This window comes from Podarcis pityusensis, assembly GCF_964106645.2.
Source record: "Podarcis pityusensis genome assembly, chromosome: 11".
Taxonomy (NCBI): Eukaryota; Metazoa; Chordata; class Lepidosauria; order Squamata; family Lacertidae; genus Podarcis; species Podarcis pityusensis.
The window spans coordinates 757698-782862 of record NC_138036.1 but is presented as its reverse complement, the minus strand read 5'-3'; the positions used below and the strand labels follow the sequence as shown (position 1 = coordinate 782862).

The following is a 25165-nucleotide window of genomic DNA, read 5'->3' as shown; positions in this document are numbered from 1 at the left end:
CAAACGGGGAGAAGATGTGCCCCTCTCTTCTTAGCCATATCCTCAAGGCCAGGCGCCTTTGGACAGATAGCTGCCCAAGATTTGTTTTGTGTGTGTGTGTGTGTGTGTGTGTGTATTGCCAGAAGCCACCCAGAGTGGCTGTGGCAACCCAGTCAGGTGGGTGGCATTTAAATATTAAAATTGTTGTCTGTAGACCGATGGGCGTTCTTGGAATGCACTTATTGCAGCTGGGTTCTCAAGGCAGGAAGTGCCTCGTAACCCTTTTCTGCTGCTTAGGAGTGGAAAGTTGCTCAGCCTTCACTCACAGAAGGGTCACAAAATGAGAGGCGCTTCCCTTCCCGAACGTCGTGCTTGTTCGTTCATTGGTCCCACGGGAGCTAGTGCTCTTTCTGCCTAGACAAAATGTTCCCTCTGACCTGACCCTCCCTCTCTCCAACTCCTGATAGTGATGGGAGGGCATGAGGTCCTGGGGCGCGGGGGTGGGCATGGCACTCCAGCCATTTCACTTGTTTCTCAGTCCAAGACTCTCTGCCAGTTGGTCTTCCAGCTCCAAACATCAACTGGGCTTCTCGGAAACCAGCGGAGAGAGAGAGAGCCGTTCACTTCCTGCTGGCTGGGCTACTGAATTTGCAGAAGTCGCTTCCCGCCTGAGGAAGAAAGGTCTTCCTCCATCCACCCATCCCTGGCCTTCTCACCTGTATCTGGCCCTGAAGGCTTTGCGCAGACAGAGTCAGTGGCCTTAGCATTTGTCTGTCTCACCAGTAACCTGTCTTTGGTGTTTTCTCCTTCTGCTCAGCCCTGCATCCTGATGAACAACATCCAGCAGCTGAGGGTGCAGCTGGAGAAGATGTTTGAAGCCATGGGGGCCAAGGAGGTGAGAGCTCGGAGGAGCCCTTCTGAGCGTGGGGCTCAGCACTGCCTTGTCAGCTAGTCGGGGATTGGATTTTGTGGCTGGGGAAACGGGTAGCTAGCAGGCCTGCCACTTGTTGCATCATGCACCACCAAGAGTCAGAGTGGGGAACTATAATTCCCAGCAGGCCCAGCCTGAAGGCTAATGGTCAGAAGGGGGGGGGGGGAGATGGACAGACATGTTGGCTGCTCCTGTCATAGTCAGAGGAGGACAGGAAGATGAGATCACGGCCTTCGTTGAACACGTTTCCTAACTCTTGAGTTTCTAAAGGGTTCATATGGATGTGCAGATTCTCACTTTATAAATGGCCTGAACATTCACACCCTCGGTTCGCCATGTAGCGGCCAACCTGAGTGAAGCTGGGTTGATGAAAGCTGAGGTGCAAATGTGTAAAGACTTTGCTGAATGAGTCTGGTTTGAAAATGTGCTTCTTCCAAAAGCAAGTTCCAGCTGCTACAATTGGCTTTGGGTCATCCTTCGAAGCTGAACAGACTGTGCGCGCCCTTTCTCGTTATTCTGGAGGCTTGCTGGGCCTGTGTGGATACAGCTGTGTTGCCTGATGCCTTCCAAGCCTTAGACGCCTGTTGTCCTTAACTGGAGGCAGGATTTCCCCCCTCTATCGCTGATTCAAGCTGTGAGATTTTCTGTAACGCTGTGAGAATGCTTGGCCTAACCTTTGCATGTCTGTCTCTGTCTTTCCCTTGCTTTCCAAGACTGAGAATGTGGAAGAGAAGGAGAAGGAGAAGGACCAGGATCAAAATCAAAATCAGGATGAGAATCAGAATCAGGATGAGAATCAGGAACAGGAAAAGGAAAAGGATCAGAATCAGGAACAGAATCAGAATCAGAATCCTGAACTGAGGAATCCTAAGGCTGTTAGAATCCATATTGCTTACTCTTGGCCTTAAGACACTTCCTCCTTAGCTGTGACTTCCTAGATCAGAGCTTTCTAGACTGTGTGTCGCGACACGCTAGTGTGTCGGCTGCAGAATGTAGGTGTGTGGTGCGAATGCTCCCCACGTTCCTCCCGGGGCTGGAAAGGGGTTAGTTCAACCTCCGGTTTACTCGTAAAACTGAATTCCTGTGTCATGAAATGATGCCTGTCTAAAAAGTGTGTCACCGACATGGAAAGTTTGGAAAGCTCTGCCCTAGATCCTGAATAGATGTAGGCTCTGCACGTGGCAGGGAACTCCATGGTGGCACCGTGGCATAGGGTGGCTTCTCCCTGGCAGCATGTCAAGAAGCAGCTCGGAGCTGTGCAAAATATCCTTAGGAAAAAGCATGGAACGGGAAGTGATGGCAGAGGCTATTGGTTGGTGCGGAGAACAGACCCAGGCTGCCTTGGGCAAAGTGTTGCCATCCATGGGGTCTCTCTTGCTCCCTCTGGCCAACTTTGGTCTCCAGCACTGCTGCTAGGAAGAGGCCTTGGTGGCCCTGAAGCGCCTTAAGCGGTTTCCCCTTGGGGCCTCGATCTCGAGTTCTGCTCCGTGCAGATTCTCAGTCCTCTTGCCTTCGTCTGTGTGCCGTGCAGGGAATCAGAATGCTATTCCTCAGCCTGGCTAGCGAGTGTCGGCCACTGAGATAACATAGCTCTCCCGCTTTCGGATTTAGTCAGCTGAACGAATAGCTAGAAACATTTGCTGCTCGTTTTAGTGCAGAGCTTCCCCCTTCCCTCTCCGAAGCCTTTCCCCTTCCCAGCTTATCTAGAGCTTCCCGTGAATTACCTGCTGCTTTTTCTCTAGGTCTTCTGCAGCGGGAAGGCTTGCCAAATGAAAGCAAATCCTGCACTTACAGGAACTTGCCTTCCAGGAATTAGTGTAGTCATAGTCATTGATGGCCTTATCTAGCCTGTCATGTGTGAGTGTGTTGACCCTTTCGTTGTGAGTCTCCATGCAGTTGAGACTGGGGGAACATGGGAATAGCCCGCTGGATTAGACCAATGGCCCAATTGGTCCAGCATTCATGGACCTCCATCAGGCATTTCCCAGTTTTTTGCAGGGGGTGGGTGGACAGGAGAATGGAGGGCGGGGACTGGGCCATCTGTCTGCCTGCCTGTCTCTTTCTGAGCTTATCCACATTTTCCTTTCCTCCACACTTTTCAGGCACTGTCTGCATTTTAAAGTTTTATGTCTGAGCACTTTTTTTTCTTGCTCCAGAGCAGCCATAGGCAAACTCAGCCCTCCAGATATTTAGGGACTATGACTCCCATCATCCCTAGCTAACAGGACCAGTGGTCAAGGATGATGGGAATTGTAGTTGCAAAACATCTGGAGGGCCGAGTTTCCCTATGCCTGCTCCAGAGGTTTCCACATGAAAACTCGCTCTTTACTGCTGAATTGGAGCAAACAGCAATGCACGGAAGCACCCAGTTGCCGCTCCTTGCGTTTCATCTTTAAAGAGGAGGTTTTCACGAGGAATGCTCCAGGGCGAAAGAAAAAGCAATCCGGGTTTTAAAGTGCAGATTCATGCCTAGAAAATGCCAGGCAAAAGGTAAGTGTGGATCAGTCCTTACTTTCTCTTGTTTTCCTGCCGAATGAACACTGGACTGTGTTAAGCTATAAGAGCCATCAATAAATAGTATTATTTACAATAAGCACATAGTTTAACCATGGTTTGTTCAACAAGCCACAGGTTGTCTCACAGTTGAGCAGAGAAGCCAGGACTTCTTTCCAGAGCCGCCTTTGTTTCCCAGATGCCCTTGCCTCCAGACTCTGTTGCTTAGCACATGCCCAGCGTGGGATGGGCAAACCATAGTCGGTTAAGACACTTGGTTTCAGACATAACATAAAACCATAGTTAAAACATGGTTCGTGAGCCATTTACAAACTACAGCATCACATCTGTGGTTTGTTACCAGAAAGTCAACCACGGTTATTGTGGTGGGCTGGGTTTGGACATTCAGAGAAGCCGCACTTTGGCTAGGCAAGCCATGATTTAGTGTCAGATGTGTTTCATTCACACAACCACGTCATCCCACAACCACCACATCCCCAGCAGTGTAAGAGCAGGTGGGGAGTTGAGACCAGCCTAAAGCAGAGCTGATGTTCATCCTCCCTGACTTTAGCCAGCGGGGCTGAAGCTAGCTGAGTTGAGAGATATTTAATGTTATGTTATTAAGTAAATTCAATAAAATTCAAAAGAGAGAGAGATGATCTCCCTGGCTGCCCACCTGCACCTTGCTATGGGCTATACCTGTGGAGTAGGAAGAAAGATGCTGGAGCCGGGAGGGAGGGAATCTCGCTCTTTGCTGTGCTTGCCCAGTGCCTGCCTGTTCCTGGGCAGCGTGACTCATGCCAGGGGGCCAGCCGTTCCCTCGGCACTCACACAGTAATGAGATCGGCTCCCTTAATAAGGCACGACACACACCAGCTTCAGCTGGTTGAATCCTGAGCGGCTTTTTTAAGCAGCCAGCTCTGCGTGCTCCATCCTCCTCCTCCCGGGGAAAGGGAGAGTTTGCCTTCTGCCGCAGGGTCACAGCCCAGTTTCCTATGCCAACTGGGACGAGGGGGGGGGGAGGTGTGGGGCTCCCACCTGACTCAGTCCTGAGATGCACTCTCGTTCTAGGGCAGGTGAGAAGTCTCCAAAGCCCCAGCATCAACAGGGCATTCGCTTGTGTGTGATCTTGGGGCTCTGTGATGTGAAGCTCTCTAATGGCTGCTGATTGAAACAGAGCTCCTTAATTTGCCCCAGTGGGCGAGAGGGTTGTGGTGTCATCTGACCAGAGGCTGAAACCCATTCGCAAAATTTATCCGAAGTACATTGGCAGGAAAGCAGTGAAAGCGTTTCAGTTGTGGGAAGAAACACATCAGGTTATAAACGCGGAAATAAAGTGCGAATTTAGGATTAAAGCATTGGGTGAGGTGGCTGTTAAATGCAATAATTGTGGCCAAACTATTATTATTATTATTATTATTATTATTATTATTATTATTATACTAAACTCTACTTTGAAATTTGCCCAAGCAAGTCCAATGCTCTCATGGGCTCAGGTAAAGGTGACCAGAAATCAGCTTCCCTTTTCTTGGGGGGCAAGGAACACGCTCCCTCCCAGGGTCTTATCCGAGAGCTCTGAGCCCCGAAAAGCATCCTCCTCCTTCCCACTATGGTCCATGGAGACACAGTTTGGCCACGGCCTCATTGCCATGGCAACCCCTCCGTTCGGAATCCGGCAGCTCTGCCCTCCTTTGCAGCGAGAGACGGGCAGGCTGTTGGAGAGCCGCCCTTCGCACCCAGGGCTTTTACTCCGTGGCTCCGGAGGCCTCGACTGCAGAAGCCTTAGGCTCTCGCAAACACACTGAAAACAAGAGCAAACCCACATCGTCGCTTAGGGAGGCAGAATCAGAGACTTGGATGAAACACTATTCAAGGCTGATTGGGAATGGTTCGCAGATTATACGAAGAACTATCACAAGCAGGTTAAATTGCTAGCAGGTTTGGAGTAAATTCAATAGTAAAAGTTACATTGAGAATAAGATGAGGAAAAGAAGGTATGGTTTGATTGTAATATTCAGCAGTAATTGTTATATGGAGGAAACCATGGAAGGGTGGAAGGGAAACCAGTGTTTAATGTATTGTAGGGAAATTACATTATATATATATATATATATATATATATATATATATATATATACACACACACACACACACACACACACATATATATATATATATATATATATATATATATATATATATATAAAAATAGAAGTTTTTGTGGGCAGGCATCTCTCAGGGGTGCAATAGGCAGAGGCCAGGGATGAACTATTGGGGGTCCCTTTTGTTGCTGCAACGCCCTGTCTCCACAGATGGGCTCCTGTCTCTGTCCCCACCCTGCCTGGAATATAATGGAAAGGCAGAACAAGTGTACTTAAAATGATAATCGCTGGGAAAGAACTGACAGCACATCTGTTGAGAGAGACACTCCAAACCATCTTGAAAAGGTGCTTGTTTTTAATGGCAGTCGTTGGCCCAGAGCCCAGAAACCAGCAATGCCTACAGGTAGCTAAGGAATCTCTCTTGCCAAAGGCTCTGGCAGGGTGGCTGAGTGGAATTTGGCGTGTTTGTAGCATGGAAGGGAGCAGAGACAGGCAGCGTCTCCTCTCTGCTGCCTTCTAGATGGGCTTCCACCCATTGCTGTTGGATCTGGGGGTGCCTTCCCCTTTCTTTCCCCTCTCAATTCTCCCGTGAATGTGCGTAGCCCTGAGTTGGGACCTAAGTCTTGTGTTTGCCACACAGGTTGGCGCCAAGAGAGTCTTGCTGGCTTGGCTTGGCAGGTCTGGACTGTCCTCAACTCCGCAGTTGCTGGGGGACAGAGAGACGTGGCCTCGTGGATGGTCTTTCGCTTGCTGCGTCCTTTGCCAGGCTGGGCTTTCTGATGCCAGTTAGATGTTGTTAGAAGTGGGGAAACTTTTGGAGACACTAGGCGCTGCTGCAGAGTTGCTTGGCTTAGTTCTTAGTGCCAGCGTAGTACCGACAGACCGACGCACCCTCCTAGCCAACCGGCCGTTGATCTAGAACTCTGTGTCCCAGTGGAGGCAGTGGGCGCAGGTGCTCTTGACGCTTCTCACTTCCCTTCCTTCCTCCTGCCCACAGCTGGATCCAGAAGCCAGCGACTCTCTCAAGGAGCTGCAGGTGAAGCTGAACAACGTCCTGGATGAGCTCAGTGCTGTGTTTGGTAACAGGTGGGTGCCAGCAGCCCAGGGGTTGCGGAGGGAGATGGCCTTCCTTCCGTGTCTGCCTCACGAGATGGGAAAAGAGGCCTGGCGTTTGCTCCTTTCCCTTTTGTTAATCCTCAAATCCTCACGCACGAAAGCAACCGAAGAACCGAGAAACGTTTACGCACTTCTCGCCTGGCTCAAAGTGAAATAGTCTCTGAACTGTGAAATCCGCCGCGAGTTCATATTCTTGGGATCCTATCGGTGCAGATTTTGCTTGCCGGCTCATTGATTGAGTGCAATTTCTCTCTTAACATTCAGAGGGCGATATGGCGGCTTTAGCAAGCGGCAGCTGCATTAAGGGAGAGAAAGTGCTCTCTCTCTCTCTCTCTCTCTCTCTCTCTCTCTCGCTATCAGCACCCAAGCGCTTAGTCAGGGCTGGGAGATAAGGACATTCCTTGTGCTCTCCTCAATATTGACAAGGCAAAGTCGGGCTCCTCCTCTGGAATACAGAATCGAAACTGATCACAAGTTCTAGGGGCCCAGCCAAAAATTTTAAGGGTAGGGTAAATCCCTTGCTTGGATTTGGGACACACAAGCCCATCTCTTAGGTCCTGAACTATTTCCTTCTAGTAGTGAATGCCCATCTCCTCTGCTGGCAACCAAATATGGGAGGCATTTTAAACTCTGGGGACTTTCCTTTTCCGCCTCCGCTGCTTCTCCCGCATTCTCTTGCTCTGCCAGCACAGTGGGAAGGAGAGAAGCATCCTGGCCTGGCTTCCTTTCAAGGATAACCACGTATCCTCCCTACGTCCCTCCTCCTGAGAAGTGCAAGGGGGGAAGAGGGGAGAGCTTGAATTTCTGGGAGCATAAATCCCCCGACCCGTGAGCTGCCTGAGGTGGGGCGGTCCAGGCTCATATTAGGGGGCTGCTGAGCACTGTGCTTTGGGGGCTCGCCCTGTTTTCCTTCATGCACAGGCAGACTTTGCCCACAAGCAGGTGGCATCAGCCTGCAAGGGAGGGAGGTGCCCAGAGTGATCTTGTCCCTTCTCGCCTCTAGTTTCCAGGCACGGATCGACGATTGCGTCAAGCAGATGTCGGATATCCTCTGCCAGGTGAAAGGGCCAGGGAACGCCCCTCCGAATGTGGTGGCCCAAGACGCAGACAACGTCCTCAGGCCCTTGATGGACTTCCTGGATGGAAAGTAAGGGCACCAGGCGGATCCGCACCAGATTTAGAGGGTTTGCGCAGGCCTCTTGGCATCCTCAGCTTGAGCCCAGGGCTGGGAAATGGAGGGGGCTGCTTCTGCGGAAGAATGCCCCACCCTTTCTTGGTTTCTCTGCCAGTCCCAGCTGAGGCCAAAGGACTTTTAAAGCAGCCCAGAGTGAATTGCAAAAGCTCCCCTAAGAGCTGGAAGCAGCAGTAGCAGTTGGCCTGGCCAGACCTCGAGGCATGGCCACAGCTGCTGGTCGCGTCCAGCCAAGGAAGTCGGCTGGAGAAGACCAAACACAGGCTGGATGGACCTTTGGTTCTGGCCAGGCAGTTGTGGCCACCTGGACAAAGCCAGGGAAAAGTCAGGGATCCCCTTGTCCTGCTGAGGTCCGTTTGCTTGAGCCCTCTTGCTTTCCCCCTGCAGCTTGACGCTCTTTGCGGACGTCTGTGAGAAGACAGTGCTGAAGCGGGTGCTGAAGGATCTCTGGAGGGTAGTCATGAACACCCTGGAGAAGATCATCGTGCTGCCTCCCCTTTCGGACAACACGGTAATCCTCTTCCCCCGCTCCTTTCGCCCCAAGGAGGTCAAGCGAAGAGGCAGCAACTGCCCAAGTCACAGCTCACAGAGCCTCCTGGCCAAGTGGGGGATTGAGCCCTGATCTCTCCCAGGTCCTGGTCTGACTCTAACCACTAGGTAACGCTGCATCTCTTGCCTTTTGCCAATCTTGGCTGCTCTCGATAGTCTTTGCAGTTGTCCCCTTCCTTCACCCCCCCAACAGCCCCCAGGTGAACAGAGAACAGAGGTGGTACATTTTTAAGTGTAAGCAAAGAGCTGAAGGGCTGGGGGGGGGAGAGGAGGGGATCTGAACCAGCCCAGGGGCATTTGGACCAGATGGGAAGGAAGGCGCAGGTCTGAGCATGAGGAGAGGGGGCTCCAGAAGGAGCCATGTTCCGGCACAGCCAGGGAGGTGGGACCTTCCTCTCCCCGGGTGCTTCCTCCTCCTGTTCCCACCTGGGCTGCCCTGAGTCTGCTTCTGCCCATGCAGAGGGGCAGCAGAAGAACCAGTGAGCCAGCTTGGAGGCTGGGCTTCCTTTAAGGCTGCGAGCGATCAGCGCTCCTGCTGCTGCGTGGGCTTGTGTGGGTTGCCGAAACAGAAGGAGAAGCCTTGTCCGCCTTTGTGCGCTCCTCGCAGGCCCCGCGGTGAAGAGGTTTAAGCGGAGCTGTGAAAATGGCTGGGTCAGGCTGTCTGCGGGGCAAGCGGAGCGGCAGGCGGCAACCAGCCTTTTCAGAAAGAAAGAAGGAAGCGAGACGAAGCGGGAGGGGAGGCGGGTCAAGTGTGTGGGGGGGGGTTGGCTGCAGAAACCCTTTGAAGCTCCCAGGAGGGGGAGGAAAGTGGCCCACCAGCCTCTTCTCTGCACAAAGCCCGCCTCCCCCCCCCCCACTCCGCGGAACAGAATGGACCCAGAGAGAAACAGGTCCCAATTGCCGTGGGCAATGGCAGCAAGTCCCACATTGTGTTCCTCCAAGGAGCCACCCATTGCCTTCTTGAGTGCAGTGCCAAGGAAAGCCCCCACCCCACTGGTGCAGGGGCTGGAGAGTTGCATGGGGCAGCCAAGAGACCTTTCTTTGTGCCCCATCCTTTGAAATCTTTCCTCTCTCTTGCCTGGCGTGGGGAGGGCGATTTTCGCCCAGCCTTGTAGCAGCCATTAACAGGAACAAAAAGGAACATTTTGCAAAGCCCGTTTTCAGCAGCCCTGTGTCCACGCTGTGCCTGCCAGGGAAAGCTTTAAGGATTATAAGGGAAAGGTGCTGCAGCCTGGCCAGAGACCTGTTCCCTCTGGAGGGCACGGGAGCCTGGCTTGGGTGGGCCTGGTGCTTCTTGGCACAGTCCCAGGAGCAGCCAGGAGACCCGAGGCAGAAGAGGGAGCGCCAGGCAGCTGCAGTCGTCAGGAGACAGCTCAGCCAATCAACTCTGGTGCTGTGGAAACGGAGGGATGTCTCCATGCCTGGAGGCCAGAAGCCGATCGGACTCTTGGTCAGGGGCTGTGGCTGCCAGCTGGCTGCCGGCTCCCTAGAGCCTGGTGAAATCTTGTGCCCTGGGAAGCACAACTGGCATGCGGGTGGATGGAAGGCACACAGGTCTTTCTGTGGTGCATTTGCCATGGCGGGAAGAAGAGCTGAGCCATCCCTCAAGGTCTGCAGTCAGCGATGGAGGCCAAGGGTGGAGGGGTTGCCCTGATCCGCAGGCCCAAAGGAGGAGGCCCTGCACAAGTGGTTTGGTGCAGGGATACCAGAGGAGGTCAAAAACACCAGAGGGATCCGTTCTAGCTCTTTATTAGAAGAACAGGCCAATGTACAACACCGACTGCAGAGCCAGACTCGGCACGGACCCTGAAGAGGCAAGCGGTCGCCACGACTTGTCGGCACCTGGGAAAGCATTCAGGCATCTCGTCTTATACAAAAGCAAGCTCAGGCTTCCAAACTTCAAAGCAGGTGAACATAAGCGAGCTCATTCTGGCAGCAAATGACAATCAGCCCCAGGGTTATGCTGACTACCAAGGTGGCGTTTGCAGGCCTTCTGGAACATGGTCACCGTTTTGGTTCTACACAGGGTTCCCTCGTGCCTCTGCCAGGCGAGATATTTCTGTTTCTGCAAGAGCTGGATTCCCAATTCCCAGTTTGATTCTAGGCTAAGGCTGGAGGGGTACGTCTGCATGTTCCCTCATATGCGCCTGGCCACAGGGTGCGGGGAGGGAGGGAGGGGTTCGTGGCGCAAAGGGGCCTGGAAACGCTAAAGTAGAGTGCTGTCGACTGGCCCTTTCCCCATGAGCGCAGCAGATGGGTGTGGAAAGGAGGGTTCTTTGCTTGGGTCTCCTCTTGGTGCTGGAGGAAGAGCCTTGCTTCCCCAGGGACCTCAAGGGGCCACCATGACCAAGCCAGCACAACACCCCCAAGGCTGGCTAGTGGCAAGGGCTTCAGAACTGAGGGGTGATGGTGAGCAGATCAGGGCAGCTTCTACTGGCTTGGAAGTGAAGTTTTCCTCTCTCTTTTGTTTTCTTCTGGAACCTTTGTGCAGAAAATACCCCCAAAGTCTGACCATACCAGCCTTGTATCCCATGCTTCCAGCTGAGCCCTGGGACTTCCTTAGGAGTGAGGGGCTTTAGTGGAAGGGGGAGTATGCAGATAGCCTCTCAGCCAGGGGGGAGGAACAAACTTTTTAAAAGAGATTTGATGAAGTGAACATGCGCGAGGGCCCATCAAGGTAAAATAAACTGAATTAGGCCCCTGAAACAGACTTTGGGCTCTCTGCCTTCTTCCTGGACTCTTACCAGCACTTCTTCAGACCTGCCTTGGACGTTTCTGCCTGACTTTGAACCCTGATGATGCCTCTGGGTTGCCCAGATGGAGGGCAGAGGAGGTTGTGTGTGTAGAAGTGCTCCTGCAGTACAACGATAATATTTGCACTCGTTGCCCTGCCCACGTTGACCTCTGTCCCAGCCCACTCTTGGGAGGTCACCTAGGTGGGAAAGTGGCCCTGTCTCTAAGCTGGCTGCGTCCACTCCTGTGTATCTTGAAGATTGCCAAGATGGCCGTTTGACGGCTAAGCCGAGATAAGTGGGGCTTCCCCCCACAAGCGCCTCTCCTTCCGTTGACAAGCCAGCATGTTCCGCTCGATGCAAAGCCTTTGAGGCCTCCTGATCCCTCTTCCCTACTGTACTGGTGTGACCCACGAAGGCTGCTCACCTTGTTTTCCCCCTGAAGCAGCCCTAGTGGGCACCGAAGCAGGCGCTTGCAAAAGGGTCTCCTGCCTGGGCCAGGGTCCCGCTGGCTGCCTCTGCCTGCTCAGAATCCGGGGTGTAACCTTCTGCTCCTCCTGTCTTGTCTTTCCTCTCTCGCTCGTCACGCCCACAGGGGACCCCGCTGATTTTCAGCGCCGCTAAAGAACTGGGACACTTGTCGAAGCTGAAGGTATGGGGGGGGGTGTAACCGCTAGCGCATGGCCCTCCGCCCCCCGCCTGCTCTGCCTGTGACTGTGGCTGTCTTGCTTGTGCGTCCCACAGGATGCCCTTGTGTCCCCTTGTGCGTCTTGTCACTGTCGTAACCATGGCCAGTGCCTGAGTCCCTGCCCAGGCGTAAGCTGGATTTTGCCTTGGCTCTTGGCGCATGATGCTTGACCGCAGGCCGTTACATCGTCTCTCCGCCCGCCATCCCTGCAAGAATGAAGCCCTCGTAGCATGAGACTCTTCCCCCCCCAAAAAAAATTTTTTAAAATTAATTTTCCAAATTTATAACAAACTTAAAAAGAAAAACATTACAATCTGAAAAACAAACAGAAAGAAAAGCAAACAAACATACATTTATCCTAACTGATAAATTCCCAATTTTGTTATCCTTGTTAGATGACTTCCTCGTATTTCCCTAGCTGAGTTTCCATAAAAGTCATTCTAGCAGTTTTCCAATACCACTTTCAAATAAGATTAACCTAATCAATTAACATCTTTCTTTCTTTCCATATTAAGCCTGAGACTCTCAATCTCAGGGTTGTGGGTTTGAACCCCACCTTAGGCAAAAGATTCCTGCGTTGCAGGGGGTTGGGCTAGATGGCCCCGGGGTCCCTTCCAGAAGACCTTTGTGCAGAGTTTTCTTCCTTGCAGCTGGTGTGTGTGTTGTCCCCTCCGTCTTCTCTCCCCGATGAGCTTGCATAGGTCTCCAGAGACAGGCCTGTGGCCGCATTCCCACTCCCTCTGCTCCGCTCGTCTTTCTGCCGCGTGTCTCTTCATAGGCTTCTCACAGCAAAGGTCCCCTGCCGCTGGATCCCTGACCCACCCCTACGCTTGCCTTCCCTTTTGTATCCTTACCGTTTAAGGACGCCCCCCCCCCGAAACAGCCCTAATCTCGCCATCTACTGTTTCAGGATCACATGGTCAGGGAGGAAACGCGGAGTCTCACCCCAAAGCAGTGTGCGGTGCTGGAACTGGCTCTAGACACCATTAAGGTTAGTGACACCCCCCCCCCTCCTTGGTTCCTCAAACACAAACAATGGTGATTCCTGCATTGCAGGGGGTTGGGCTAGATGACCCCTGGGACCCTCCCAGCTCTGCAGTTCTGTGATTCTGTGAATTCCAGGGAGAGCAGGAAGCACAGTAGTTGTTGCTCACCCACCCAGGGGGTGGGGATGTTGGCCAGCGCCAGACTCTCAGGGGCAGAGGGTGGGTCTAAATCAGGTTCCCGGGTAAGACATTTTACCTGTTAAAAAGGGCAGCAGCAGAACATATAAAGTTCAGTGACTTCAGATGTGTCCCAAAACAGCCTGAGACTAGATGCTATAAGTAAATTCTGTGTCCAAGGCAGCTGTCTACCAGCTCCACCTGGTACACAGGCTGAGACCCTCCCATGGACTGTCTGGCCAGAGTGGTGCATGCTCTGGTTATCTCCCGCTTCGACTGCTGCAATGCGCTCTATGTGGGGCTACCTTTGAAGGTGACCCGGAAACTACAACTAATCCAGAATGCGGCTGCTAGACTGGTGACTGGGGGCAGCCGCCGAGACCATATAACACCGGTTCTGAGAGATCTGCATTGGCTCCCAGTTCGTTTCCGAGCACAATTCAGAGTGTTGGTGCTGACCTTTAAAGCCCTAAACAGCCTTGGCCCAGTATACCTGAAGGAGCGTCTCCACCCCCATTGTTCTGCCCAGACACTGAGGTCCAGCGCTGAGGGCCTTCTGGTGGTTCCCTCACTGCGAGAAACGAGATTACAGGGAACCAGGCAGAGGGCCCTCTTGGTGGTGGCACCCGCCCTGTGGAACGCCCTCCCATCAGATATCAAGGAAATAAATAACTATCTGAGTTTTAAAAGACATCTGAAGGCAGCCCTATTTAGGGAAGTTTTAAATGTTTGATTCTATTTTTAATATTCCGTTGGGAGCCACGCAGGGTGCCTGGGGAAACCCAGCCGGATGGGCAGGGTGTAAATTATTATTATTATTATTATTATTATTATTGATTGCAGGCCAATTTAATTTAGCTGCTTTCTCAGTCCACAAGGGAGATGGCTGTAAGACAGAGACTGCGCTAGGCTTTCTTCTAGCCGAGACAGAAGCCCTTCCTCCTTCCATCTTCTGGACCACTCAGTTCCAGAATCTCCTTGGTGGGCTTGGGGGAGAGCCAGTTGGGGGTCCCCACCCCCTGTGGCCCAAGGAGCAGGGCAGGTGGGTCTCTGGGTGGGTCCCTGGGTGCTTCCTCCTTCTGCCTCTGACATGTATGGGCCAAAAGGGGAGGAAGGAGTCTAGTTTTTGGTGAGAAGGGCCTTGTCCAGAGGCAGAGAGAAGAGGCAGTGAGGCCTCCTTCCTTGTAAATCCCACAAGGACTGCAGGAGAAAATGTCTGTAGCGTTGAAGGGCTTGGAAGGGCCTGTTTAATTCAGGCAGCCTCCCCGTCAGGAAAGGGGAAAACTGGGATTCCAGCCTCCAGTTGCGTGTTTGTTTTTTAGTATTTTTTTAATAGAATTTGGGAAATATTTTTATTTATTTATTTATACATACCCCACCCATCTTGCTGGGCTTCCCCAGCCACTCTGGGCAGCTCCCAAGGGATACGAAGATCATTATCCATTTTCTTTCTTTTTTATCAAAACCAAAATGTTAATCTAAGTAAAGACTCAAACCCTAAAGAGAAGAAAGACAAAAACAAATAGAGAGAGAGAGCTCAAGAGAAGGGAGAAGGGATGAGAGAGAGGAAATAATGAAAGAGAGACAAAGGGAGGAGAAAAGAGGGGGGAGTTAAAGTTAAGAGAACAAGGAACAGCTATATATAAATGTTATTCAACTCATCCCCTCTGATGTAACACCCAACAAAACTACTTTCTGTACACCAAAGATGTCGTTAAGTCATGCTCCTAAATTCATGTTGTGAGCTGCTTGTGATGATGCCTGGGGGGTCCCTTAGAGTGTTCTGGGACTACAGGGGACCCCCCCCCCGAGCCCCCAGCCATCACAACCCCCCCCAACTGCCTCTTTCCCACAGCAATATTTCCACGCTGGGGGAAGCGGCCTGAAGAAGACCTTTCTGGAGAAGAGCTCAGACCTGCAGTCTCTGCGCTATGCGCTGTCCCTCTACACGCAAACCACTGACACTCTCATCAAGACCTTCGTGCAGACGCAGACGGCACAAGGTGAGGATGCTGCGTGAGTGCAAGACTCATTCAGGCGGGGGGAGAGGCAGCGGAGGCACCATGGGGCAGGGCTGGGGGGCCTCTGTGAGTTGCCTCTTTGTGCCCTTCCTCAAAAGGGCATGTGCTCACCAGAGCAGGTTGTGCGCAGCCATGTTCTGGGGACAGTCCGGGGAGTGAGCTCAGCTGAACCCTGGAAAAGCAGAGAGAACGCATGCCCACGTTGTCTTCCCTGTTGATGCCCCAGGGGGGTAGTTTTGGGTGGTCCCTGCCTGCTGCTCCGTCCCGGCAGAGCCAGCCGTGTGGCCCCTGGAGCTGATTCCCAGGCCCTTGTGCGCTTCTTGTCTGGGGTCAGCCCGAGTGCACAAGCAACCCAAGAGACCTTCCTGGAAACGCCAAAGAAGCAGCAAACTGTCCAAGAGGGGCCCCTCAATCCAAAGTGTGAGGGAGAGATGGACCCCCTTTGGAGCATGTGGTGCCCCTGCTGGGGGTAAGAAAGGGGCCACTCCTGCACCAGGGGTCCTTTGATGCTCCCCAGTCTCCTAACAGCTCATGCCTGGCCTCCTTCAGCTCAGCTCGGCAGCTGCCTTTGCCTCTGGCTCCGCCTGGAGGCCGAGGGGAGAGGCTGCTGCTGCTTTGACTCGAGGCTGAGTGAAAGGGTGAGAGAGCCAGCCTGGCCTGCCCCAAAGGGGAACGGGTCACCAGCCCAGGGGTGTAGCCAGCTGCTCCAGCACCCAGAGCCATGGGCCAATCTGTGCACGGGGGCAGCGTGGCAGTCGAGCTGCCCACAGAGTCCGCCTGGTGGGTGCAAGCCCCACGCTGCCGTTTCGGGCAGCACAGGGCCCCAAACCACTCCTGGGAGAGACGTGTGGCTCGGGCGCACTGCAGGCCAGGCCCCACAGTAAGTGCCGCCCCTCGCAGTGTGCCATTTTGTCACCCCCTCAGGGATGACACCCGGGGTGGGCTTCACCCCCCCACCCCTTCCTGAGCCCCTGCACCAGCCCCCCAGGGCTTGCCTGGGAGTCCCAGCTGGGGGGCTCTGCTTTGTTCAGGGTCTGAGAAGTGAGCGATCAACAAGTGAGCTTCATCTCATCCAGAGGACTCTGGGCCGGACGGAGCACTGCAGCCAGAGCAAGGAGACTTCCTCCTTCTCCAACTTGGGCCCCGAAGGCAGCCCGTTTTAGGGCTCCAGGGCCCCCCTTGATGCTCAGCCTCCCATGGAGAGGGGCTCCCCTCTGAGCCATTCCCACTGCCAGCCCTGCCTTCTCTGCCCCGGTGGGTTTCTGCATCGTGATCTCGGCCAGGTGGTAACCAAACTCTTCTCTCTCTCCATCCTGCCTGCTGCTTGCCCCAGTGCATGGTGGGAAAGGGATTAGGTTTACAGCTAATGAGGATGTCCGTCCTGATAAGGGTATGTTCCAGGCCAATGTTACCATAACAACATTGGACGGCTGCAAACCTGCTGTGCTTTGGAGCCCCCCCACCCTCAGCCTCCCTTGGCCTTTCTCTGCCCCCCTCTAGCACCCCCAGGCCTTTCCTCCCCTCCTGGATCACTCGCCTCGTAGCATCTTGTGGCGTGCGCCTTGCAGGCTCCCGGGGGGGGGGGAGGTTGCTGTCCCTGGGGAGTTTTGTCAGCCTGATGGCAGAAGTCTGCAGCTCTGGATGTTCGAACAGCCGTCGTGGCGAGAGAAATAGGGTGCTTCACACTTTGCAAGGTAGAAGGCTCCTGAGCATGCACCGAGTGCACTGTGGAGTAGCCGCCTGAGATGGTGCTCAGTGCTGGACCCCAGGCGAACAGTGCGCCTCTTGCGACACTGTTGTGGACAGTCAGATGAAGGGCTGGCTTTCGGCCGCAGCTCTTTCTGCAAATCTGGAAGAGTCTGTATGGTTAAGATGGGTTCAAGCTCCCAGGAGCAGGCGGGGGCCGTGGAAGGCAGGGTGAGGTTGGAGCTTCTCTCTGCTCCTGAGGCTTCTCCACTGCTCTCCGCACATCCTCCTCCCACCTTACTCAGTTTCATAATCAGCAGGAGCTGCTGCACCAGGTGAAGGATGTGGACTGGAAAGCCTGCTCTGCGGAGACACAACTGCCACCCCAGAGGGCCTGTTTAGCCACCTGGCAGCCCCCCACCCCCCAAACCACCTTCTGGCCCTGCCATTGCCTTCATGTTGTGTGTCTGAGAGGACAGTCTCCAGGAAGCAAAGTGTCGAGTGTGTGGCAGCTCTGAGCCAGCACCTCTGCCTGCTTTTGCAGTGCCCACCCACTGTCTTGACTGGGCCCCTTCGGTGCTAGAATGCCTTGAGACACACACACGTCAGCGGTGGGAAGCATTGCTGAGGAGCGGGAGGGAGAGCCTCCAGGGGGGCTGTGGATCCGCAGCCAGCAGGGGCTCTTGATTGTGGCACAGCAGCCCCTCCGTGGGGCAAGAGGCAGCCCCCCTGCCTAGTGCTGGGCTGGAGGAAAGAGAGCAGGGATCCAGTCCAAAGAAGATAGCAGAGAACTAGGCTGCAAAACATAAAGGCAAGAGGGAGCTCTCCGTTGGGGGAAGAGAGCAGAGGCGTGGGGTGGGAGTCTTTGGGCAACGGGATGCAGTTGCCCCCCCCCCCAGCTCTAGGCACATGCCAATGCCATCTGTGGCACTCTTTCTCTTTCTCCGCCCCCCAGGCTCAGGAGTGGACGACCCTGTGGGCGAAGTGTCCATTCAGATCGACTTGTACACACACCCCGGCACCGGGGAGCACAAGGTCACGGTGAAAGGTAACCAAACACCCCCCCCCCCCACTCCTCTGATAGGCTGGCAGCCAGGCCTGGTCTCTTGGGAACCCCTGAGATATCAACGCAGCCGCTGTGCTGGAGAGTTGGCCATCCAGGCGGGCACTGAGTGAGTCTTTGAGCAGAACAGGCTGCCCGCCTTGCTTCCCCCCCCCCACAATCGCCCCCAGAGGCTTGAAGGACTGTCACTGACCAGGGCGGGGACTCCCTTTTGGAGCAGCCTTTTGTGGACGTGGCTCGGAAACTTGCTCAGCCAATGGGCGGTTGGGCTTCGTTGCAAGTGGAGAGGCCAGCTGCCCTTGGGGAGAGGCTGAGCTGCCTCCCAAGTTGCACAGCCATATACTGGTCCACGGGCTCCCCAAATGGCAGAAAGAGCTTTTCCCTGGTCAGGACAGTGGTGTGGGGAAGATGCGTCTGTGGGAGGCCAGCCAGCGGCCGAGGAAGAAGCTTCAATGAGAGTGTTGCCTTGAGTTGGGCAAGAGGGGCTGGGCTTCTGCCTTGGGCAGCCTCTCGGGTTGCTGCTTGTTGCGTACGGTGAGTCCAGACCCCCTTTGCCCTCTCTGGCTTGGCCAGGGGATGTGGAGCGGCTGAGCTGGACCTCTCCCCCAGCCTCTTTCTCTCCTCCGCAGTGGTGGCAGCCAACGACCTGAAGTGGCAGACCTCGGGCATGTTCCGCCCTTTCGTGGAGGTGACCATGATTGGGCCGCACCAGAGCGACAAGAAGCGGAAATTCACCACCAAGTCGAAGAGCAACAACTGGGCCCCAAAGTACAACGAGACGTTCCACTTGTAAGTCCCGTCCTCTCCCCAGCTGGGTCAAGAGACAGGCAAGCAGCCCCTCGGCCTGGGAATGCAGGATCAGGCCACGCAGAGGGAGCCTTGCAGGAATCCCACAGCCCTTATCTCCCTCGCCTCCTTGCCTCTCCCCCTGCAAGCGTAGGGTGGCCTTGGCAATATTGTTGGCATTGTTTCTTAGTCTTTAAAGGTAAAGGGACCCCTGACCATTAGGTCCAGTCATGGCCAACTGTGGGGTTGCGGCGCTCATCTCGCTTTATTGGCCGAGGGAGCCGGCGTACAGCTTCCGGGTCATGTGGCCAGCAGGACTAAGGCGCTTCTGGCGAACCAGAGCAGCGCACGGGAACGCCAGAGCAGGGACCAAGTAACGGGAGCTCACCCCGTTGCGGGGATTCAAACCGCAAACTTGTGATTGGCAAGCCCTAGGCTTTGTGGTTTAACCCCCAGCGCCACCCGCGTCCCTTTTTTCTTAGCCTTTACCAAAGCGATAAAACTGAATATGACGAGACGAAACAAGAGAACTCCTGGCAGGAGCAAGGCTTGGGAGATCAGGAAGAAGATGCCAACTTCCCGAAGGGCTTTTTCCACTGGGGGTGGGGGGGCTCCTGGTCCCGGGACCCCGTCTCCCTGCCAGAGTTTTAACGGGGATTCCCCTTGCTCTCTTGCAGCATCCTGGGGAATGAGGACGGGCCGGACGCCTACGAGCTGCAGGTGTGCGTGAAGGACTACTGCTTTGCCCGCGAGGACCGCGTGCTGGGCATCGCCGTGATGCAGCTCCGGGACGTGGCCGACAAGGGCAGCTGCGCCTGCTGGTGCCCGCTGGGGCGGAGGGTCCACATGGACGACACGGGGCTGACGGTGCTGAGGATCCTCTCGCAAAGGACCAACGACGAAGTGGCCAAGGAGTTTGTCAAGCTGAAGTCGGAGTCGCGCTCCACGGAGGAAGGGAGCTGAGCCCTCCTGCGTTCCCACCCTTCTTGGGTGACCGATGCCAACGTGTGCGGAAAGCGCAGCCGCCGGCTCTCTTGGACCCGCGGAGGAGCCTCGCGTCTCGGTCGGCCCCTTTGCCGGCCGCAGGAGACCTGTCTGGCCCCTCAGCAGAAGGCAGAGAGTCAGAGCGAGGGGTGGGGGGAGGTCTTGGACTTGGGGTGCCTGCCTCCGTCATGGCTGCTCCTCTGGGGTTGGCGCTGCGGAGCAAGGACCGCTATTCTCTTGCGTGGGCAGGAAGACGAAGCCAAGGTGGGCCAGACACTCCTGGCCTGAGGGGGGTTGGGGGTGTCCACGTTCTGCAGAGGAGATTTCAAGGAGGAAGGTGAGCAGCTGCTTGTTCCAGGCTGATTCCTTGGGAGTCCAACCTGTTGGTGAGCCTGAAGCCTTTGCTGGTTTTGGGTGGGCAGGAAAGCCCAAGGTCAGCTGTGTTTTGCCCGAAGCCTGGTTGAGCCTGGGTCCAAGTGGAAGCAGGAGGGGGCTGCAGGAGCTTCGCTGTCCCTACCCCCCACCCCAGACAGGCGCAACACTGACCAAAAATCCCCCCTTTGCCCACCTGAGCACCCTCCTCTCAGGGCCGCCTTATTCTCCATCCTCTTCTGTTTCTGCGCCAAGTCCTTGTCCTGGGAGTCTCTCCCCCCCCTTCTTTCTCCCCCCCCCCCCCCAGTGTTGCTGTTGGGCCATGCAGGGAGGGAGAGGTTTTCCTGGTGCAACCATCGTGAACACACCCACCCACTGGAAACAACTTTGCACTAGGAACCGTACAGGAAGAAGCCAAGCTGCCGACTGCCAAGGTGGATGACCCGGCCCCCGCCCTCAGTGTGCTGTGGCCCTCAAAGAAACACCCAAGAGCCGCATGTTGAGGGGGGATTCTATTTGTATATTGGGGGGGGTTGTTTTTCTATTTTTTTTTCTCTTGGCACTTGTACAGCTGTATAATAACAGACCTTGTATTTCTCAGACCTGCTTTTAGATGCCGTGTAGTTGTTGTCAATGGATGTAAGAGAAAATCGCTCTTTGGATCACCACAATTATTACTGTTGCGGTTTTTAATCCCTGTTTAATGTGCCGCTGTGGCAGGAAGCGATCCGTGTAACCTTTAATAAAGGACCTTTTAGCAGCACCTCCTGCCTCCGGCCCCTCTTACTGGACTTCCCCGGTTGAAGGTGCACACCAGGCTCCAGCCGTTCCCTCTTCAGGCTCCCCCAGAGGCCTCAGGGCCTGGAGCAGCCTTCGTTGCAGAAGGGGTGGGCCTGGGGAGAGCCCCCCGTTGCTTAGCCTCCCAAAGAGTGTCTCCTCCCCAAGGTGAGACACTTCCCATCACAACCCCAAATGGAGGGCGATTCCAGAGCCCTTCACTGCTGGGCCACCCAGCACCAACTGGCTTCTGGCCTTGGGTTGTCTGCCAGATTTGACCCAAGGCCCATCTGGATCTCATCCAGCCTCCTGATCCCCACAGCGGCCAACACGTTGTCTCCCTGCCGTTGCATTCCCCAGGACCTTTGAAGCATCCTGCCACCTCCTGAGGGAGCTTAGCAACCATCCACAGCCTCACTCCTCCATGTGTGTGCCTGGTTCTCCCTTTTAAAGCCATCTCAGCTGGGGATCATTGCCAAAGCCGGTGGCAGCAATTTTGTAAGCTACCTGTGTGCTGTGTGAAGAAGTCTGCTGTCGCCTGGCAAGTCATTCCCTTGACGCTTGTCCCCAGCTTCCTGGGGGTGGGGAAGAATCCTGCCTCCTGGCGGTTTCTTGGCAATTGCTCCTTGCTAGGTCAGAGTGCTGGCTTTCAGGCATCATCCAGGCGCCTTGTCTATGCAAGAGCTGCCAAGAGGCTTCCTTCGTGTCATGAAATTCTACTCAGTATTGATCCAGAGCAGATTCCAACATATAGTTAGCAGAGTGAAAACTTAAACACGTTGCAGGATTCCCAAAAAATAGGCCAGAGGCAATTAATATTTCACCCAGCAGAGCTTTACTGCTACTGAAGGAAAGCAAATGAGCATCATGGTCACAAATCCAGTACATTCAGGATTGGCCCTGTCCATAATAAATCCAGTTGCAGCAGACTTAACTTAAACTTAAAATAGTTTATAATAAGTCTAAACCATAACACTAAGCACTAAGGAAGGGAGACAGAAAGAGAAAGTGAATCCCAGGCTACTTCTGGCCTCTTATTATAGTCAACATGACCTTGACTGAAAGAGATAAGAGGACCAGTTTAAGCCAACTACTCAGCATCTCTGAAGGAAGAACCCAAACACCATGAACCTTCCTCCTGTTTCTTTCATGCAGAGACGCTTCCAGAACCCTCTTGAATTAAGTAGAATAGGAAAGATCTCTGCACATCAGATCAATACTTTCTGCACTAAGAAATGCAAACTGACGCTTCTTTCAGGGGGCCAGGAGATGAAGAGCCCAACCCTGAGGGATAAAGGGTCGGTCTACTGAGCTTTAAAAAGAAAGAAGATCCTTGAGACTTGGTCCTGTGACAAAGAAAGCAAAATCTGTATTTCTGGCACCAGTAGCAAAAACAGGCAGTGTGTTTAGTGTGTCTTTGGTGTTTCTGAATGGAGGGCTAGAGGGGGGCAGTGGGAGCCCCACACCCAGGGGGAAATTCAGCAGACACTGCCTGGCAGACTGGATGTTCTCACCTGCTGAGCAAGTCATGAATTTCGGAGGAAGCTCAAGACCATTTAAGGCGCTAGCATCTTCCATCAGAAGCAGGATTCTTGCATAGATGGACCACTTTTGGAGCATCTCTGAGTTCAGGCTGAACCGCTTTATTATTTAAACAACACAATTTAAAATAATGTGGTGCTTTAGAGAGTAACAGCCAAAGGAAGACAAGCGAAGCCTCACAGAGTGATTTCTGTCTGGAGGGAGAGTTGAAGGTCGCCACAAAGATGCCAGAAGAACCTTTCTTGCCTTGACAGGCAGCTCTCCAGGAGCCACGTGGATGGGTGGGCTTCGTTCTATTCCTGCCGGCTACACTGGAGAGCCGCCGCTTGCCCACCTCTTCCCGTGGGAGCGCTGGTCGACTTCTGCAGTGCTGCCTCCTCCCTGTTGCTTTGCAGTCAGGAAAGAAGCTAAGGAGGTGAGGTTTTCTCTTGGTGAGTGCCTGGATCTCTGGGGGGCTGAGCTGTTCCTTGGACAGAAAGGGGAAACATTCAACGCAGAGGACTCCTGTCTCCAGCAGAAGATGGTCAGCTCCTCTCCACCTGTTTAGAAGCCAGACAGGAACAGACCATTCTGAAACCGATTAGCTATTTCAGCCTCTTTCAAGACATCCAGAGTTAGCATTTCCACTGGCTTTCTGTTGCAAAGGAGGCCACAGGATGAGATGCCTCCTCTGGGTCATTACTGGGATGCTGTCCTGGAAACTTAATTGCCTTGAACCATGAATACTCAGAGCATCAGTTTGTGTAGACAGAGAAGCAATGTGGTTGAGCTCAGGCTCTCGGTTGCTTTGGAGCAAGGCTGGGTTTGGGGACAGGCAAGAGAAGTCGGCTGGAGGTTTTCCAGAGACATTGGGAAGAAAAAGCTGCTGGTGGTGAAAGACTCCTGCCATCACGGCAGGGAAGGTTACAGGTTCTTGTCGCCCATGAACGGGGAGCAGGAAAAAACTTCAACATGTAACAGAGTTTCCAAAGGCAATTGTACTTCATCCAGCAGAGCTTTTACTGATACTGAAGGGAAATGAGCATAATGGTCACAAATCCAAAACATTCAGGATTGGCACAGTCCATAAAAATCCAGTTGCAGCACTTAAATAAAGCTTACAAACTTGTAATAAGATGAAACTTTAACACTACAGCATACAGAACACCAGAACAAAGAAAAGAGAAAGTGAGTGAGATCCAGGCTCCTCCTGGCCTGACTATAATAGCCAGTATGACCATGACAAAAAGGACAACAAAACCAGTTTAAACCAGCTGTACTCAGCTTTTCAGAAGAAATATAACCCAAACAACAGAAACCTTCCTGTTTCTTTCACATAGAAACCTTTTAGAATCCTCTTCAATTAACCAGAATAGGAAAGATCTCTGCACATCAGATCGATACAGTGGTACCTTGGGTTAAGTACTTAATTTGTTCCGGAGGTCTGTCTTTACCTGAAACTGTTCTTAACCCGAAGCACCACTTTAGCTAATGGGGCCTCCTGCTACTGCCGCACCGCCAGAGCACGATTTCTATTCTTAACCCGAGGTAATATTTCTGAGTTAGCAGAGCCTGTAACCTGAAGCGTATGTAACCTGAAGCGTATGTAACCCGAGGTACCACTGTGCTTTCTGTACTAAGAAATGCAGACTGACCGTTCTTTCCCTCTCTGGTTTTGAAAGTGCTTGGGAGACCCAGATGAAGGTGCGCAGGTAGTAGAACAGGTGATGGGGGTGCAGCCATCCCCTCCAGGGATCATGTGCTGCTCTGGCACCTCTTAAGCCCTCTGCATTGCGGGGGGGGGGGGAGGGTTGTGTGTGTGAGACAACGCTTTAGGTCCCTTCCAACTTTACAGTTGTGCACAGAAATGCAGCGTCGCTCTCCTTCCACGTTGCTTGCTGTGACTGAGCTGCACATGCCGCCTCTCATCTCGCCCACTATCTGCAATATTTGCCCAGACTGGCTGCGAATTCTCCAAGTGCAAGCCAAATGCTTGCAGGGGGCTTGGGGGGGCTGAGCCTGCGTGTCACAGATCCCAGCTGGGGCTCCAAAAGGCTGGGAGCTGCTGCTGCTGCTGCTGCTGCTGCTGCCGCCTCACTGCTCCCAGAGGGCACTGCAAAATGGCAATGGCCTCTGCAACATCTCCTTGGCTGTGTCATTCTCAGGAGTTTCAGCTCCATCTTTGGTGCGGCTATTTCTCTCCTCCCCCCCCCCCCCCCGCTTGGGGCCCTATTCTTAGAACACCAGGATTTCCCCACCAGCTCTTGCTTCTGCCTGGCCTCTCAGTTCTCCAAAGTTTTGATGTGTTCACTTCCTCTCCGAAACGTGTGATCTGTTTCCCACAAGTCCAATACAATGCAATGGCAAAGAACCTTCCCATTTCTCAGTTCCCTCTCCAGATAACAACAGCCTGTCTGAAGCAGCTATTGGAGAGAAACAGATCCCTTTTTGTTGACTCCAGGCGGACAGACTCTGGGGCACTTGGCAGCAAGAGCAGAGTGCGAAACGCGAATAACACTGGCTGTGCCCTCATAAGAACATAAGGAGCATTTACTCACAGGGTCTAGAAGGGGCCATTACAGCAGCAAAATGAAGGCAGGGCTATAACTGCTGTCTAAGTTGCAAAAGGACAAAATGTAAGTTCGCAAATGGCGTCTGAGCTGCAGAGCTCAGGCATGCCTGTGCGGTCAGCTTGGAAGTGTGGCGAAGAAAGACGAAGTCATCTCACAGAGTTCTCTCTAGCAAATGTGACAGGAAAGCTCTGTGAGCCTCAGACCCTTCATGTTCCCATCTGCCAAAGCATGACTTGTTGGTTTGGCTGCAATAATGCCCCTACAGAATTCTGAAGCATCGCTGTGGAATTAGAGCAGAGCTCTCTCCTCCTCTATGAATTTGTCAAACCCTCTTTTGAAGCCACCCAAGTTGTTGGCCATCCCTCCAGTGGGAGGGAGTTCCATAGTTTAACCCTGCAAAGAAGGACTTTCTTCGGACACTTCCACATGTTCCTCCT

The 25165-nt window shown here is 53.6% G+C and overlaps 1 protein-coding gene across 13 annotated transcripts in view; it reads left to right on the top strand.

The window, feature by feature from the left end:
- UNC13B (unc-13 homolog B) overlaps positions 1-20620 on the top strand; it is a gene marked incomplete at its 3' end in the record, with an annotated part of 166138 nt that extends 145518 nt beyond the window's left edge. For 8 of the 13 annotated variants that reach the window (XM_080973344.1, XM_080973351.1, XM_080973348.1 and 5 more), the window contains 11 exons: positions 797-874; positions 1624-1785; positions 6503-6591; positions 7625-7768; positions 8201-8324; positions 11690-11746; positions 12693-12773; positions 14801-14948; positions 17608-17700; positions 18345-18504; positions 19179-20620. In XM_080973344.1, coding sequence (XP_080829470.1) covers positions 797-874; positions 1624-1785; positions 6503-6591; positions 7625-7768; positions 8201-8324; positions 11690-11746; positions 12693-12773; positions 14801-14948; positions 17608-17700; positions 18345-18504; positions 19179-19464 — 1422 coding nt within the window. The remainder of the gene's footprint in view (positions 1-796; positions 875-1623; positions 1786-6502; positions 6592-7624; positions 7769-8200; positions 8325-11689; positions 11747-12692; positions 12774-14800; positions 14949-17607; positions 17701-18344; positions 18505-19178) is intronic. The other 5 variants (XM_080973352.1, XM_080973346.1, XM_080973354.1 and 2 more) reach the window with 3 other exon arrangements.
- Between the last annotated feature and the right edge of the window lie 4545 nt (positions 20621-25165).